Genomic DNA, 19626 nt, shown 5'->3' on the forward strand with positions numbered 1-19626 from the left:
GCCGAGACCGCTTGTTAATGAAGGTTAGCGCTTGTTGTTCCAGATCAAGGCGTTCATTATGTGCACGACTTAAACAATGCACTTGAGTAACAGAGCTCACCGTTGGGAAAGACTTGGATTGAAAATCAAAAAATTAAAATAATAATGCTTTATGTTGAAAATTGTATCGCCTCCAAAAAAAAAAACACGGCTAGCTTGATTTCATAAATACCGAACAGAACACATGGACAGCAAGGCAATGATGTCAGCGCATGTTGAAAAATGGTAGCACTTACTAACAATCCAATCAGTTATTTACTTGCAAATCGTCCAGCAGCAAACTGCCAAATCCACGCCATCAGTCACAACGACACACCCGAGCAAACAACAGTAATGGCCAGTGAGGGCCTCGGGTATTTATTCGCTGGCATGTGTCTGTTGGCCGTGCTAACAAGACAAATTTGAATTGAAAAGACAGCGAGGGCAGCAAGAAAATGGCCACTGCAGCAAATTGGCGCAAAACTAAAGACGTACAGTGGAATAAAAAAGTCTATGCAAAAAGACTCCAAGTTCCAGTGAGTCAGTTGAATTGCTAGCATGCAACAAGTCGAAGACAACAAGATACATTTTCCTGGATTTGTTTGTTGTGCTAGAATCAATTCATGAATTAGAAAAGAAATAGAAACAATAAGGCTAATGAGCAATATATAGTTTCATTTCTTTATAATAGTGTATTTTTACATTTATTTCTAAGCACACACTAATTTAAAAAAAAATTGTATAAGTTAATCTTCTGGCTGGAACAAATTCCTTGCATTTGCATTCATTTCAATGGGAAACATTAGCTTGGTTTACTAAGCAGAAGTCACAGAAGTCTGCTGTAAACTAAAATGTTTTTAAAAAAAATCAATAATCAATAATGTTCAGGTTGCAGACCAAGAAAAGAAATTTTTTTCTCTATCTCACAAACTCCCGGAATTTGAACAGGGGTGTGTAGACTTTTTATATGCACTGTATGAATTACCGTCAATACTACAAGGCAATATGATCCAAACACTTATCGGAGACTGTTATTAGGAACGGTCAGCGACCTGTGGGCCCTCGGGTCGCCTTGTAATTCCATCTTAATGAAGGCGATGAATAAATGATTGGAAACATTCTGCATTTAGGAGTCTTATCCGCCATCAGCAACCTTCTGCGGGGCTGCGGGGAACCACAGGGGAGGCCCCTTCCCGCTTCTTCTCTATCCTTTAACCTCCAATTTTGCAATTTTTCTTTCTCACATTCCACCCCTCCCTCCTACACCGTTTCGTTATTGGCAGATAGCAAAAACCGCCATCAGTCAGACTGACTCATCCCACCGTGGGTGTTTACATGATGTTATTTTAATGCATGCTCATTTTGACAACTTTTTATTTTTCTACGATGCTGATTGTTATTTCACCGTTATTGCCCTCTCCCCACCCCTCATCCTTCTTCTTCTTCTTCAGTCAAGGTGGGGGTAAAAATGTAACTCAGAGATCCTGCAATCTCACTCTATGGACCAGCAAACAAAGATGACAGTAATAAAAAGAAGAGCCAATTGCTTTTTCATTTCATTTCCACGGGGAAATCAGGTGGAGGGTGGAATAAAGGCGCTATAATAATAAAGTTTAAGAAAAAAGGGCCTATGGCTTTCCATTCCCTCAGTAAAGCAAAAGCAACAGCCACCGCGGACAACCAACGCATCGCTCAGGGTCGTCGTCCGCATTATGGCAGCCAAGCCAAGAGGCTATGAAGCAAGCGGCGGGAACTTTACGAGTTAAAACATAAAGTCCCGAGCTCCGGGTGGACCGAGTGCCATTAAACACAGCATGGATAAAAGTGACAATATGGTCGAAGGAAATCAAACATTTTCCTTCACTCAACCCTCTTGGAACATGAACGTCACAACATTTTTATTGTGTACATGCACTGAGAGCATTTTTGGTGGAAATTTGCAGATTTTAGAGAAATATTGATTTTGTTTGACGGAGCTCGACCGGGAGGCGACAATTAAAGTGTATCAAGCGTGGGAAGAATGTGAGTTTCCTGATAATTGCAAAGCAATGGCTTCCATGAAGCTGACATATGGTGGAAAGCAAAAAGTTGGTCCAATTACTAAACTTTATTGAACAGAAAGAGAAAGAGAGAGAGAGAGAAAAAAAACCAAGAATAGCAATCATGCTGATAACCACGGTCAATGTTTTAGTAATTATAAAGTTGTGTATGTTTTCTAGCACAAGTAATTCCTTGAACCTATTTTTCCCCTGTAGATCAGTTTGGATCATTTTAGAGTGGTTTGCGATGCGGCTGTTGGTTTTTGTTTTTTTTAACAGCCTTGTATAAGGTAGCCTAAATAAATAATGGAGTAAAAGTACTTTATCTTCTGTAGTAACAAATCAAAAGTAAGGTACTGATGCTGAAGATAATTTATGTATATGTATATAATTAATGTTATTTACATATACATAGTACAAACGTGAGTATTTTTAAAAATATCAAAAATAAATTTAAAATCAATTTAAATAGTTTAAAATATCCTTTAGTGTATAAAAAAAGAGTCAATTTGTTGTTAAGACAAAAATGTGGTTAAACAGTCAAAAATATTAATTTAAGTTGTTTATCCTGCAATAAATGTCAAATAAATAGCACGGTACTCAATACTCCTATCACATTTTGTATATTTTTCACAATGTACCAATTAAGTCCAACTTGGGATAGATTGGCTAAACTCCATGGAAAATAAACCGCTTTCCTACCCAAATACTAACCTACCAAAAAATGTACTAACACACCAAAGTCAAGGGTGATAATCAAAGCCAACTATTCGGATGCAGTCTCAAAGTGAACTTTACATTAAAGACGCGGAGAAAAATAACAATCCACATTTGTCTAAAAGTGCCCTAAAATGACAGATGCTTTATGACCCTACCAAAGCGGGATGTTTATGCTTTTCTTTTTGTTTTTTCACGGCATTATTCTATGCAGCGAGCGCCATCATTATGATGCTCATTAGCATGGCATATAGTCCAGCCATCTATGCATGAGCATCACGCTTAATGGGCCACAATAAAGACACCACTTTCTTTGTTTTATGGCTCCGTTTTCTAATGGCCTACTTGGCTTTCTTGCCTGCGCTCTCCAAGGAGCCATCCAGATCTCTTTAAAACCTGTGATATTTTCAACACGCGCTTTCCTCGAGGCCCACGTTTGCCTCCATTCATTCTAGCCCTCGTTCCAAGCCCCCCCCACCTCTCCCAGGCAGCCGGGTTCCGCCCGCCCGCCGTAGCCCGGGGCCCTTCCCATGCCTTTAGTTTCATTAGCGGGCCCCAGATGCTTGGCGGCTTTGGAAATTACGAAGGGCCGAAGCCAAGCGCCTCCAGATGGGACCCATCTATATTCAGATGAGCTGTTTCCTCATATTCCGAGCAATCCCACCTCGATGTCCTACAGTGTCGTCAACAAACATGCTGACAAACACAAACACAAGTGAGAACAAACAGATGCACACGTTCGCACTGGAAGTCGTGTGCACGTGTCATGCACGCACAATGCGGGCTTCCCGGGCACACACACACACACACACACACACACATGTAGTATACACACACAGCTGGGAGGGAAAGTGTTTTAGCCGGCGCACTGCAGTCTGAGCTGTCGGCTTAAGCTTTTATAGCTTTTATCTCGTTTTGTTTTGTGGACATCGAAGCAGGAGATTTAGAAAATGGCCATTTTACACTCGCATGTGGAGAATTCAACAGCGGGCACTTAGATGATTTGAATCAGTAGAGGCATGTGAAGCAATTTGTCGGAGCGTGCGCGTCAACTAAGAAAAGGTTACGGTCGGCCATTTTGACACGATTGCAGCGTAATGGTGATGAGTATACAACCATTTTACCGGTGATCATTTTTAACCTATCAAATCAAAATATTGTTTTGGAGATGACACCTGTTCCCTTACGCTCGCATCATTTTTTTTCCCCTTTTGATTATTATTTTTCTTTCATTAACCGAGGCCGACCGACATTTTTGCATCTGATTGGTTGATTGCTTTTAAGAATTCCATTGATAGCCTTGAATCTATTTACAAGCCCGGCTGGTCTAATGAACGTGGGAGAATTTTTAATAAACCATATTATGGATTCTATTAACCACTGCTAATAAAGGGCCTTGAGGATATATTTACACGACTTGGACCTGCTGTTGGATTATTGTGTTGGCACAACGAAACATCCCACTTCAGCAGGTGGAACGGCTATATACTGAAGATATCAGTCCCACGTAGCGTCCTAATATGTCCCATAAACGCTTGACAGCATGGCTTTGCGGAATCTCCACCCATAAGACGTAAATTGGAGTCGTGGGGGGGTCAGCTAACCGTTGTGCAATAAGCTTCGGCAGCGTACAAGCTAGCATCGCTTTATGGCGATTCTGGACAGCAGGAGAGGACGCTAAGCATATGTAAATCCTCCGCAGAGTAAAGGAAGTAATGTAGAGAGAGGAAAACGTGTTTTCCAGCCTCCTGGGACTCAACTGGCTTTATAGCCACAAAGCATTTTATTAAGCACGCGGGATCAGGTTGTGGAATCAAAGCGGTGATCATGAGGTCTTTGGACTACAATACTCAAAGCAGCCGCTGACTAACAGTACAGTAATCAGGGGACTGTTGGCTGCAGAAGAAAACGGCAACGCCTCACCTAGTTCATTATAAGATGACACAAGCAATTTGTAGCTCTGCCTGCCGCAATCTAGCAAATCTGCCCCGACAAAAGCATTTAGATTAGAGCGCTTTCAGGGAGGACTGTGCTGACACACGTAGCCGGGGCCTGTAAAGGGGGAAATGAAGTGCCTTTTTAATTCTCCTCCAGGCAAACATAAAACTGTCCAGGTAAGTCATTTGGGGGCTGAATGGAGAGCTGGAAGTTGTCGCCGCACCCCATCGCCGCCTTTTATTTCCTGCCGCGCAATGTTGTTCAGCTCACACACGTACACTCGCGCGCAAGCTAACGCTAAACCATCCCCGGTGCTCATGGAGGAGATTATTAATCTATTTGTTACATTTTGTCCCATTATTTCTCCCACATAATCCTCTGTCACTTCCTCTGGCAGCCTGCTAATGAGTTTTTGTGAACAAGGGAGCTGTTGATTAAGATTAACACATCTCCATTTTCTTCATTCTCCTCAGTTTTGCTTCGACCCCCGCCCCCTTCCCTTCCGTTCATTTAATAGTAAAGAATATTGGCTCAGGTAAAATAAAGACTAAAAAGATTAAATAGAGAGGGAGTCATCTTAAAACACTTTTGTGACCACTTTTCTTACAAGTCTTTCAAAATAATAGTTGATATTTTTAGAAAACAGTCCAGATAGAATGAAAAGGCACGTTAGCATTCTGCCGCTAGCGGGATATTTTCCCGAATCGTCCCTTTTTAGGTCAAGTATGTAGAAACACACGAGGAATTTGTTTGCGCTTCACTCGTATTACTGTAACAAGTAACTATAACTAAAATAACATTTGATATGTAACTCATAAGTGGTACAGTCCATGATGGAGCTTGAGTATTTGCACCGAATAGCAGGTTAGAACGAGGGCATGATTTCAACATCCTTCATTTGTTTTGGAATTCTCACATACTTATTTAGCTAACACCTGGGAAAGACTAATGAGGAAGGAGGGAAATATGTGATAATGAACAATTTCTATATCAAGATTAATTGGAGCCAATTCAATTCAAAGACAACAGAGGAGATTTATCAATTACTGAAAATAAACAGAAATAAATTAGTTTGTAGTAAAGAGACAAACATTGCCAGAAATGTTCATTATTCCAGAACAGCCAAGTTTTTTTTTTAATGTCTTGTGTCAGTGGGCGGTTATATAACCGTGTTTGCTGCACGGAGCCCGAGCTTGAGGTCAAAGGTCGGGATGGCAGAAGCAAAGGCTACCGGAGACGACCGCAAACGATCCCGGGCAGCTAAATGGGTCACTTGATGTGTTTATGAAGCGGATCTGTTTGGAAATGAATCGTTAGTCTCGGTTTTCATGCTCAAATTAGCCGAGTCGGTCCCTGTCCTGTTTGCCCTTAATTAACAAGCGCTCAATTCCCCTATTAATTAGCACAAGCTATTAGCTATTTTACATCACTCTTCATTTGCTCACAATTAAAATGTCTATTATTAAAAGGCATGCCACGTGGTTAATTGTGTGAGTGGCTCTGTGGCAGGATAGGGGAGGAGGAGAAGAGAGAGAGAGAGTAGGAAGCAGCGCTCCATCTCAAGAACAGAACTCGGCGCCCCGACGCTGTCACGTACTAAATACGTTCGCACCCAGATGAGCGAGCACGGCGCTTCCGTAGGAGAACGGAGGTGGAGATATCATCAGCCCAATAAATGGCTATTAGTACTTGTGACAAGGAGCATAGATTTCAAGTTGTAGGACACAAGTTGATGCTATGGTCCAAGTAATATATGTACCCTTGGGGCTAATTAATCCATACAGTACCTGCAAGTTAATTAAAACAGTTATTGTAATAAATCATGTTACGTTCCAGCGGCAGAATGATTTACCTTCACCACCCCTTTTGTCAATAATCTGATTGAACCAGACGGACATTGAAATTCTTTCAGCAGAAACAACACGGGTAAGTCCAAAAAAAAGTGCCTCGGGGGTTCTTTGAAAAACGTTGCAGAAATCCAACATTGGTAAGATTGGTCTCAGCTGTCTCCGGGAAGGACAATTCAAAGAGGAGAGTGGGAGTATTCTTTTTGGTTCCTTCACCCTGCATCACCTTGCTAACCCCTCAAGCTTCTGCCAAGGCTTAACAAGTGGCAAGGAAAGCAGCAGGGCAGAGCTGCGCTGATTGACAGAACAATTACTGCAAACACGTACCCCGATGGAGAGGTAGACAGCTCCAAATAGAATTTTGCCCGGCTGTTGCATCACACGCTTACAGGAATACGTTTGGTAGGAAAGCAAAATTGGCCCGACGGACGGACCGAATGACGGACTGACTGACTGACTGTCTCGTTGAGTGACTACGAGTGAAGCTCTTAGAAGCATTTCGGTTGACGACTTGTAAACCAACAAAAAAAGGAGGGACGAGGCTTTTTACCCTTGATGCAGTTTGGCTGCTTCAAACTACTTGGCAACCTCAAACACAGTTCGTCGGCTAGCTCAGTTAGCGCTGAAGCTATTTTTAACCTCACACCTACCGAGAGTGAGGGCAAAATGTTAACTCAATCACTGCCAGCTCTTTTAAAATGAATCTTTGACGTCTATAGTCGTCTATGGCAGTGAATGTAATTCATAGATACGATGATATGATATTAAAGTTTCAGATAATGAGTCACTGGTTAGTGTTCATTTTAGTCAGCTCAACGTGAAGGAATAATAAAAGAAAAATTTGTTTTTCTCAGCTCGGCAAATATCACGACTTAAAAATAAAAATGATTGTGTCACATTCCAAAGCAACCCATCTTACGAACCAACACAAGACTAAATTGAATCGCAGCCCCCACCGTCAGAGTTGCCGTGATGTCTTCAGTCCCACCAGAGGCGAACGGAGTCACGGAGTGAGGCATCGGTCAAGGAAGGCGTGGATGAAAGGATCCGGGATAAATTCATCCACGTGTAGCTGTAATGCCCTGCGGGACTTTAATCTGTCATTTGTGCTTCCCTGAGATGCCCCATTTTAGCCAAAGCCAGCCATGCTCTGTAGCCTCAGGGAGCCAATGTTGCAGGGGCCCCGGGACATAAGGCACCTGTGCCAGGAGATAAAGGCTTCACCTCTCGGGCTTGCACTGATATGTTTTTTTTGATAGATAAAGATTGGAAGGATGGAAGGTGGGGATGGCGGAATGATCTTTTTTGGTTGGCCTGTCTACCTGCCTGAGTAATATTACTTTCTTGTAGTTTCTGTTCACCTTCTCTGTCAAGTTCCCTGTCAGTCTTGCTCCATTTTTCTCCCCGTTATCGGTGCTTCCTTCTGTAAGCGTCTTTATCCTGTCCGGTGTGAATTTGGATCAGGCGCTCTCTGCACTGATTTTTTTTTTAATTGAATATCAGCAACTGTCAAAGCAAGATTACTACTTTATGCTTTCTGAGTTTTGTCCAATTTTTTTTCTTTTCGTATTTCTACTTATAATGTACAGTACTTTACGCGTATATTAATCACTTAGCGATATCAAGTTGATTAATTTGGACCATATGAAACACTAAAATAGCATCTTGTAGTTTTGTGACCACATCTCTAGTTTGACAGCAGAGAAACGAGCAACGCAGGAGAGCCGAGGTGCATCATGTGGCTCGTGCCGTATCACAGACAGCAGTTCATCTGTCCTGCCAACGCTATCGAGCCCATCGTTTCCGTCCATTAGCCCGCAAGCGGCGTGCGGCGGGACGGCCGGCTCGGGGGGGTGCTAAGGCTAGGCAGACGCGTACGGCTCAGGGTGGCAGATGCCTGGTGTTTCTGCGGATGCCCTCCATCAAGCGGTGACAGATGTCAGGGCTCCTCTTGGACGGCAACACTTCATCACACTACTGTGTTCTCCCTTCTCGCCTGGCTGAATACGGCAGGCTGCTTGGCAGACGCCGTATCGGCGAGCACCCCCGCGCACGCTTTTCTGCTTCCATCAGTCATCCGTATTATATCAGACAGCCGTCATAGCGGCAACCGATGGATCACATGCTAATTTGTGTGAGCGCTTTGCAAATTGAACTTTGGTTGGACTGGTGTGTTAAGGAATGTGCGATTTGTTGGGAGCGCTTTAAGTATGGATGTGTTTTTCTCAAGGTAGGTGGGGGTCAAAGAAGTCACTTACCATCTTGGCCTGCTGGTGGACTTTACGACAGGAGACATGCCGTCTCGGTAGAGGCTTTTGGTTTTGGAGAAGTTGACTACATTGAAAATCACCCTCTGTAAGACAAAACAAGGAAAACAAGTCAGGGTAGTTTGGAAAGAGCATCAATTACACCAAGAATAATCAGAAGCTTATTTGTTATTATTATTATTTTTTTTTTTTGGTATTGGCCATTTGCAACATATTTATATTTTAGTCATTTTTATTTTTATAAACCTTAACCTGAACTGTATGGAAAAAATATGTTGTTTCTATATGAGCAAAGAAGAAATTTGGGAAACAATGTTAGTATGAAGGCTTAAAAATTTTAGATGCAAATTTTTAATAACATAAAACATGACATTTTTTGTGGGTACTCGCTTCCCCGGAATTATCAGAACGATATATTTATTTTATGTAACTCATTAATACTTATCTACCACTAATATTTCCAAGTCCATCACTTTAAATCATTTGAAACACTGCCTGTGAAGTTTGTATTATGAATAGATTTTTTTAAAATTAATTAATTAATTTCTTTTTTACAGAATCCTACAAAATCTCAGACAATGCCCACAAGCAATCCGCATTACAGTGCCGCTACAAGGCTGCTTTAATATTCGTCTGCTCATCCCATGTTGCATTAAAGAAGAAAAAAAAAATCCCAAACAAAGCAGTGGCTAATCTGAAAGAACAACACAGCTCTCCACAGTGCCTCTGACTACCGAATCTCTGAGCTCATCTCTCTTGGACGAACATTTCCCATCTCACAACGTTGCAAATGTGGAGCGAGAAATATGCAAATCTGTTTTTATGAAAGTCAAATGAATGACGCCGGTAATACCGCACGGAGGTAAATGAATGTTATTGATGGGGCATATCAAATTACCAAGCAAGTCTAGGTGGTGAAAGTTAACTGGGTGCTACTGAAATCCTATTACAGGCTCGCCACCCTCCTCGCCCTCCCTCCCTTCCTCCCGCCCCGCCTAGCATCAGAGGAACGGGGATTGCGGATTGTGGCAGGCTGATTCAGACCTAGCTAAAATGACATCTAACTGATGTTGAGACTGGCAGCAGGCTCCTGTTGCAGAGAGATAAGACCATCGCTGCTGGCATTTCAATTACACTTTACTGCCCCGCACATCTGTTGCGAGAGCTACTTTTCAGCCTTTTTCCCCCTCAGGCAAATGCAGCATTACTTTGACTCCGCCGGCTTTCTTTGACTGCCTTTGCCATTCTTTATCCGCAACAAATTCAGATTGTCTTCTTCCTTTGCTTCACTCTTACCTACCGCTTGTAATCTATTTATTCGGCCTATTTAACTCGGAGGAAGCCGCGTGACGGACTCGCGGGCCTACGACGGGAAGGCTGAAACGCAGCCAGAGTAATATGGGAAGAAATGGTGGGAGACAAAGAGACAGTGAGATAATGGCTCAGAAGAGATGCAGAAGGGGCGGAAGACTGGAAAAGAAAGCACTTTTAATGGAAAAAGAAAATGAAGCGGGTGGGCGGATGTGGAAGACAGAGACAAGTGAGTTTAATGGCAGGCGCGTGACATGCCCATGGCCACATTTTCATCTGGTCTGTGAAAACGGGAAAGCTTACAATCAGTTTTAACTTTCCAACCCCGCCCCCCCGAGTGATTTTAAAAAACAATTGTTTGCCAAGATACGTTTTAAATGCGCAGCTAATTTCACATTAAATGATCTCTTGCGTTTATGGAAAATAGAACATTGGCTTTCTGGATGAAGATGCTTTCTTGATGGCGGGTTATAAATATTTAAAAGCATCCTTATCAATAACAGCGTAATCCCACTTTTAATAAATGACACAAAAAATTAAAAATTACAAAAATATCTAGTATATATTCATATATATATATATATTCATATATATATTCATATGTATATATATATATATATATATTCATATATATATTCATATATATATATATATATATATATTCATATATATTCATATATATATATTTCTTTTTTTTCATCATGATGATTGAATGATTCAGATCATTAAAACCGTATGGGCATCTTCGAGTAATTTCGACGGCGGTGTGCAAGTGTGTATTGCGTCTATATGTGCGAGCACATGTGCGACCCTGGAAGATTTAATTAGGCTGGAAGCAGTTAGAAGAGATTAACATCCATGCTGTCTGAGCTGTCATGTCGTTGAGGCGTGTCCAAGCCTTCCGCGGGCCTCATCGCTGCATCGATGGCCGATTGGAACAGGTGTCTGACTTTTAAGAGCGTGCCGGACAATACCGGCAGCAGTACGAATGAAAAGGTTACGGAGAATCATAAGCCATACATTATGGAAAACATAAATGAATTAATGTGAATCATGAAATCTTAAATTTCTTTTTAACCAAACCTAGGGAAACATGATAAAAATAACTATTTATGCTAAGCATGTTGAAATATTATTTGAAAAAGTACCTGCATAGCTAATAGAGTTGTTAAGCTGGCCGCCCCCAGAGCACGGTTCTCTTTTTCAGGATAGAATTGCATTTGGAATCAAACATTGACCTTTTGATAGACATTGATCGGCACGACAAGCACATGCTAAGATATCTTGGGAGAGCGAGAGGGTTAATGTTTCAGGCTAAAATGAGTTCACAGATTTGATCTCTATTACTCGCATCACATTACATAGGCAGCCATCTGAGGGGAAAAACAGCAAACAGAAATTCTACTCATGATCTCACAAAGAAAGATAAAGTTTGATTTGGCCCAATTTTAAGCAGTATGCTTTGACATTGATTTATTTTTTCCTCGCCGTCTTTGTTGTCAACCTCTCATAAGTCATTAATTCTTCTTGTTTACTTCTGAAATGCAAATCTTTACTAAGCCGTGCAGCACAATTAAGTCAGTTTGCACAGACATATTTTGAATAGTAACCGGGCTGTCTGGAAGAATATTCCGGTAGGTGAAACTGATTATTTGTTTGAAGGAAACATACAAAAAAAAGTATTTTGGTAGGTTTGAGGTGGTTCCCCAGGGTGGCATTTTCCATTCAAGCTCAGCAGCTCAGCTGTGGCTAAGCTTCTGTAACGTCTGGTGACAGTAGGCAAGGTCACAAGGTGGTGATAACAGCATGACAGGAAACACTGAGGGATGACCCAAAGCCCTGAAGGAGAGGGAGGAGGTCACAATCTTGCATGTGTAGCCTTGGACATGTCTGTGTGGGGTGAGCAGGAGAGGGGACGGGGTCAGGGGCATGTCAGGTAGCAAGGTGGACAGACACCATCCCACTGAGAGCACACTGGTGACCTTGAGTGGATCTGCTCTACAGAACCTGACAGACAGGTCACTGAGTAAAAGTCAGTGACACAGGAAGGCGCTGGTGGAATTCTTGGCTGCCATAGAAGTGTAAAAAAACTCACACTGAGTTGCATAATCTAACTAAAACAAGCCTTCATTTTACGTTCCATCCCAAAACCTTTATTAACCGGGAACTGTCAGATGCTCACTCTTCTCGTGCACTGACCAAAACAAAAGCCGAAGGATTTCTTAGTGACTTTGTTGATTGATTGTCTGACCCAAACTAGAAAAACTTCTAGTTTGGGTTTGACATGGAATCCTGAAACTTTTTTGGACACAACTTGCAAGTTTTACCATCCTGTATATAAATTTTTCTTTAGTGTGATTCTGTCAATCCTCATCCCCAATGACTCGGTGTGCTTTGAAGACACAAACAGCACAGCGATTCGAGGTTATCGATTGTCAGGGCCAGCAGCCTTTAAAATGTCAGCTTTTAATTTTCTTTGCTCTACCTCACAAGAAAAAAAAAAAACTGTATTTAAAACAGAGCTGTTGCGGATGATATCAGATAGCACAACTGACAGTCTTACAAAAACCTTTTGTTTGGTTTAATTTTTATTTCGTGGCCGTGGAGCCCACGGAACAACGCAAACTTTATGCTAACTTTATGCTAACTTTATGCTACGTTATGGCAACCATGGGGGAAGATTTGCCGGGTGCCTCTTAAAAGATTGAAAGCAGCATCACAAAAATATCAGGTACGACATTAAGATATGGAAGGAAGTCTCACACACGCATACACACACACACACCATGACATGTTGATGAATGCACACAAAACAACGAGCGGTTGCACAAACACTGCCGCTGCAAACCTTTGTTTATGGACGCATATTTCTCAACTCACACAATCAGCAAGCTGTGAAAGCCGAGTGATAAACATGACTTCACCTCGACAAAAGTGTTTTTCTTTTTTCTTGTGTGTGTGTGCGTGTTTTTGCTTTACGCCTTCATTTAATCACAAAGCCAAATACTGCACAGCCAACAGAAACACGGTAGCACGTTAACAAGATCACAAATTAATGCAGCGATTTCATAATGACTGTGCATGCCTGCACAAAACATTGTGGTCAGCAAGACTGCATATTGACGGATATTTGGAGACTCGTCGCTTTTATGCAACATGCGCTTGGACGCCTCCCAGGCAATAAGAAGTCTTGCTGGTCCAAAACAGTGGCTTTTATTTGCACCCGCTGCTAACATTCACAGCCAATAACAATAAATATTAGCGTAATTGCACACTGTGGAAAAAAAAAAACATATGCAAAAGAATTATTCAGGTCCAAGTTTTGAAATTTGTCCGAAAGCTTTTCTGAACAAAACGCATTGTAATTTAATTGCCGACGTGCTTTTTGCAGAGCACATCAAATAAATGCTGATTGGATTTTGTGTTGCCTGGCTGCAATTTTTAAGAGCCTCTATCAAAACCAAATGTATCAGTTGTATATGATACAGTAGAATCGCCAATAAAGAAAGTTTGTATCTTATTAAGCCTGCTATAATATACATCCCTGAATTTGGGATGTTTTATTTTGAAAAAAAAGAAGTGTTATTTATTCACGTGATTTTACAGTAGTTATAAAATGAATTGTTTTTTGACAGCTATTGTACATAATGGAACTTTTTAATTTTAATTATGGTAAGGTTGATATTTAGACCAAATTTCTTAATTACGCAACTTTATTTCAGATAAGATTTACGTTATTTAATATTGACAGTGGTGAGATTATTTTTACACGCATGAGAGTTACTAATGTGAAATGTTCTCCTCCATTTTAAACATTGAACATGTTCATTCTGCGTTGAACATCTCTTTCTGGTTATCTATTTCTCGCCTTTTTCTGTTTGGGGCTATTTCAGCGCCGACGTGGCTGGAGTTGGGCTGTGGCGCACGGTGCGGTCAGGCTTTTCCAGAGCACCGAGGTTGTCAGGAGTGATGGATGACTATCAACCTTCTGCTGTCTTCTACTATGCTCCTGGGAGATTTACAGGCTCGCCAACTACCAGGCATGAAAACCAATCTCTCTTCTTTCATTCGTCCCCACCTCCTCCCGTTCTTTGGCTGTCTACGCCTGGCTCCTTCCTGTTTCCAATTTCAACATCTCAAATAATGCTTCCATAATGGAATGATGTGTGCAAAACAAAAGTGATATTTGTTTGTGGATAGAGGGAGAAGATTGGTTCCTCTTAAAAGGTTATTGTGCTTGTGTTGGAGGGAAACGGCATTGTCAGAGTGATGGGCGCCATCTTTGACAGCCTATCTAGCGTGTACGTATCTTCATTTTCACCTGCTCCGTTCAGGCAGCAACTACCCGATACCCTAATGGTAATTTTAGCACTTGGGAAATATGTTGTTGAGAGTCTAAATATTTTTTTTTCCCCACCTCAGTCATTTCAAGAAATAATCTGAATGCAGTTTCATCAAGACATCTGTCCATCCATACATCCATAAAAAAATATATAAATATATATATATATTTTATATATATAATATATATTTTTATATATATTTATTTATAATATAAATATATATTATTATAATATATTTATTTATAATATAAATATATATTTAAAAATATATATATATATGTTAATATATTTTCACATGTAACACCAGAGCAAGGCCACCCAAGTCAACTTCTTTTTTTCCACCTATGAAAGACTCAGATAGAATAAGTCATTACAGCAAGTCATTACCGAACATCACGTCTCCAAAATTCATAACCATTGCCCATAATTGCAACCTTTCAAAAGCTGTCTTGTGAGGAAGCCTGTATTTGCATTCATTTGCAACTCCAGCAAAGGAACCATGCTGACTGCTGAAATAAATATCAACTTTAATAGGCCTGACAGTACATCCCGTCTAAAAAAAAAAAGTTGGACGTAAATGACATGTAAATGCTATTTAGATTGCTATATAATAGTTAGCAAAGTGTCTAACCTTCTCAAATATTTGAATTGAGATAAAATGACAGTGAGCTAACTCCCCACACAGGCTCTATGGACTACTTATGTTTGTATTTCTCATATGAAACTTGGACACTGTGACATTTTAGAAAATAGCACCAAAGTTGTGTCACTTTTTATTGTTGTTGTTATTTTCTTGAGCAATCTGCATTAATTAGAAAAATAACCTCATTGGTCGGGTGTCATAGCACTGCTGGGAGCCACATGGAAAGAAAAATGAGTCATTTTGAAATGTATAATAGATTTGCATCTGCGGGGAGAGTGGAGGGATTTAAGTGTGTGTCTGTGCCAAATAAAAGGGCACACAGACAAATAGCCCCTCGCTGGTCATTCCTCTCATCCAGTCAAGAACACACCTCCAAATGAGGCCCGTCTCGTCGTCAGTCATTTCGCAGGCAGCTGTGAATATGCCGATGCGAAAAAGCGACGACGGTGCCGGGGGGGAGGAGAGCAATCAAATCATAAATAAACAGAAGCTTTGGGGCTTTTCCCGCCACGACGATGGCTGCCATTTGACCTCGGGTGGTGTGCTGAGGCCACGGATGATAGATCTGCCCTTCTCCATCCTACAGCTGTTCACACATCAGCGGCAGAAGTTCCAATTAAAGAGCCGGAGCGGCGGCATCTTTATCGTTACAGACACACTGGAGGCCCGAGTGTCACTTCGGGCCAAGATGAGCTGATGAAGGAGACTTGGGTGGTTAGCGAGGGGCCAGTACCGCGGGCGGTCTAGCGCCACCCACCATCTTCACCTTTTATCTGCACGCTTGTCACAAGCCGTCACACATTGATACGGAACACTCAGAATAATTCTGAGATCCAAATCAAGGTCAAAAAAAGGATAAACACACCGTACGTGTGTTTTTATCTTTTACAGCCTTTATAACTTCGAAAGGATGAAAGGTTGAAGGACACGAGGGCTCGGCTCTGACAGATGTGTTGAATCAGCAGAAAGTGTTGTCATGGGTCAATGTTGAGAATATAGAAGCAGGTCTATAGGGGTGCTTGACCTCCGAGCCTTGCTGGATGAGCAAAGGGCACTGTGGAATTAAATCTAGTATGAATGTTGTGAATGGCAGATGGCCCTGAAAAAGAGCAATGACTTTTTTTTTTTCTTCTTCCAGCTTCCGCAATACAGCAGCCTTCTCGTATTTCAACATCACAATTAGCTGATAAAGTTTACAAGCCTCTAAAAGCATCAGTAGAACCATTTTTGTTTTATATTCATCTTTTGATCAGAATTAATGTTGTGTGTCTTTTTTCACTCTGGGAAATTCACAGAATAGTAACAAGCTACATTGATTCCTTAAAGGGGAAATTAAGTCAAAAACTTTCTTTACAATAATATGTTCTATGAGCCCCCCCACTAAACACGATATTCTTATTAATATAGCGCTTGAGGAATATGAATTTTTATCCATCTCAGGAGGCGGCCATTTTGCTATTTGCTGTCAAATGAAAATGACATCACAGTGCCTAAGGCCGAACGTTACATGACTAAACCCGTAAAACAAATGAGCCGTGATTGGTATCATCAATCCAACGTAACCATGACTCCATTTTATCGCTCAACATGACTGCATACAAAAAATTCTTTATGGCCCCGCCCACACAGAAGCAAAGTTTTAAAAGTGACTTATTACGTAAAAATTCAAATGAGACTGCAAATTCAATTTGTTCACCTTTAAACAAAGAAAGTTCTTGCATAAATTCACTAAAAATATATCGTTTATTTTAAGACTCCATTTTAAATCTACCCTTTAAACCAGCTGAGTGACTTAACCTTGAATTTGAACAGAAAACAAATGTGTTATGAAACAGGATGTAAAAAAGTAATTCTTTAACAATTTTATTTCAAGAGACTTTCGTTGGGCTCACCGAGAAACAATTTGGGTTGCTTTGTTTGCGAAACGCAGACAACAGTCTCATCTACCGCTTCACTACACCAAACAACCCAAGCACAAGAAGATAAGAAGGAAAGAAACAACGGGATAATGGCTTGGAGTCACAGGAGAAACAATGGCTTTAGCTTTCTAATGGCTCACAACAACACAACTGTTTTTACGAGAAATTGCGTCCTCACTGTTATACGGTAGAAATGGAAAATAGAAGAAAACAAAAGGCTAAACATGTCTATGCAATATGCAGAAAAAAATATAATGCATTTTTAAAAAGGGACTAACGTTGGAGCATCAAGCGGAACAAAAAGTGATAGTTTTCCTTCAGTTGACTGATTACAGTCTGATAAGCATGGAAAACACCTCAACACATCATCGATTGGCAGCAAAACAGATCAATACACAACCGGCAGCACATGTCCCAGATGGATTACCAAAAGATCCAAACAAAAAAAATAAAAAATTGGTAAAAGCAACAAAATTGAAGGCGCTTAGTTAACAGTTGACTAATGATCTCATTAACATAAATCAGGCGCATGTTTAGTCTTACATTTGTCAGTCAATATTGTCGATTGACACGATCCGCGGAGTTTGGAGGTGTGCAACAACACGGTTTGAATTAGTTCATTGAAAATGTGTTCCAAATAAATAAGCATGCTGGCATATTATGACCATTTTTGGTTTTCAGCACAGCACAAAAATTGAAATCAATTAGTTAAGAGTAGACTCAGTCATAACCAGTCAGAGCATGAAAAAAATATTTGCCATGAGCCTCAAACCACGTTTTAGTTTGACTACATTTAATCTGAAATTTGCAATTGAAATAAAACAATAATTAAATAATATATTAATATATTATATTACAGCATATATTAATATAACATAATAATTACATAAAAAAGAATCAAAAGCAATATTTCATTGTATTTATTTATTATGTATTTATTCATTATTTCATTTCATCTGCGTTTCATTGGGCTGGAAGTAAATGAGATAATTTCTTCCTTCTGAAAGCGAAAAATAACTTCCACAGCTTCATGCAATTGTTGCCAACTAAAACATATTAAAAATCATGCTAATTATAATCCACAACTCTGAATTTCCACATTTAACTCCAAGTGGTGTATTTTTTCTTATTCCAGCCAAGTAGTGGCAGTGACATTGAACCGTGGGCTTGCATAAGCATCCAAATTTCCTTTTCTAATCAAGACCCGTTATAAGGAGTCAAGCGGTTTGTGCTCTGAGTGTTCTGGCCTCTGGCATTGCTAAGGCTGCATGCTGTTGACTCAATGCCACGGAGAGTTGGCTACGGGTCCGGCTTTGCAATACCCTGAAAATTGATGGAGCTCAGGATCACCATGCCTGTGCACCACACTAATGTCTGCTCGAGGGAATGCCGAAGGAGACTCTACCACGGTGGTCTGTGGCGAAGAAATCTTCAGATTACATGTCTCTGTTTCGTTAAACCTGCGACTCAATTTTAGACACACTCAAACTCCTGTTGATGTGGAACCGGAAAAGATTTGGGAAAACGTTTGAGGCTATCAGGGTGATTACTTTAAAAAAAAAAAAAAAAATGGATGACAGAAAAATAAGTGGACCAAGTTTAGCTCTAAAAACAACCGTCGATATACTTCAGCCTTGGTTGAGCTACTTTTATTTTTTCTTATAGCAAGTCTAGAGCACAGAATTTCTACGCTGTTGTTTGCACACCATACATTTCTGATGCCACCTCCTCATTCTGCCAAGGTTTGGATCAGTATGAGCGATATCAAAGCGGCTCGTTGCAGAGACGAAAAAACAAACTTGCATGATCCGCGTGAGAGACAGCAACGAAAGCTGCAAGAAGATTTTCCAGGATAGAAGCTGGCAAGTGTTTCATGAAAGGCAAAGCGAGCTTTACATGACATTGAGTCAAGCTCTAAATCTCTTGGAATTATTGTCAAATTACACAGTGTAACTCCAACGTTTGTGTGGGGGGATGGAATTGGACCGTTGTCCAAAAGAAATAAAAGGTAGCCTGAAAAGAGCAGCAAGAAAATGGACCTTGGCTTGATTAAATGGTCAGTGAGTCGGAAAGCACCGGTGATGTGATCTGTGACCTTGCGCTGCAGTCAAGAAAGGAAAAAAAAACTTTTTAAAGAAATGATTAAATGAAAGCACCTTCAAAAGCAGCCTGAAGGGAACGTCAATGAGGCGGCTGGACTAGCGGGGAGGGGTGTCGTGTCCCCACTTAGCAGAACCGCCGCAGAAGGATTTAGGATTAGATGATTGCGGACTCTGAATGCACTCTCGGACCACTTGCTTGTCGAGTGAGATATCCCGATCCAGTACCAACAGCGATCAGAAAGGCCCGAGAACTGGGTCACTTAGCTCATAGCCCAAGGCGGGATGCAAAAACCTGAGAAGCAGCAGAATGTTGGCCATCACAGATAACTTCAAACCTGGTTGTTCTTTCTCTCAAGAGTTTTAAGTGAATTCATATCTGACTTGGATGAAGGCCGCCGTTCTTACGCAAGCGATCCGAAAATGTCATGTTCGTATGGTGTTGTCCAGGTGATTAAGAATGTGGAGAAAATATGGAAGGAAAA

The 19626-nt window shown here is 40.8% G+C and overlaps 1 protein-coding gene across 5 annotated transcripts in view; it reads right to left on the reverse strand.

Annotated features, from left to right (window-relative positions):
• The window catches only part of LOC148388516 (cytosolic carboxypeptidase 6-like), a 167370-nt gene that overhangs the window by 98380 nt on the left and 49364 nt on the right, over positions 1-19626 (reverse strand). For all 5 annotated transcript variants that reach the window (XM_088393479.1, XM_088393475.1, XM_088393476.1 and 2 more), the window contains one exon: positions 8818-8912. In XM_088393479.1, the coding sequence (XP_088249605.1) occupies positions 8818-8912 (95 nt within the window). The remainder of the gene's footprint in view (positions 1-8817; positions 8913-19626) is intronic.

The sequence above is a fragment of the Syngnathus floridae genome, chromosome 13, assembly GCF_059516105.1.
Source record: "Syngnathus floridae isolate MCC-2025c chromosome 13, RoL_Sflo_1.0, whole genome shotgun sequence".
NCBI lineage: Eukaryota > Metazoa > Chordata > Actinopteri > Syngnathiformes > Syngnathidae > Syngnathus > Syngnathus floridae.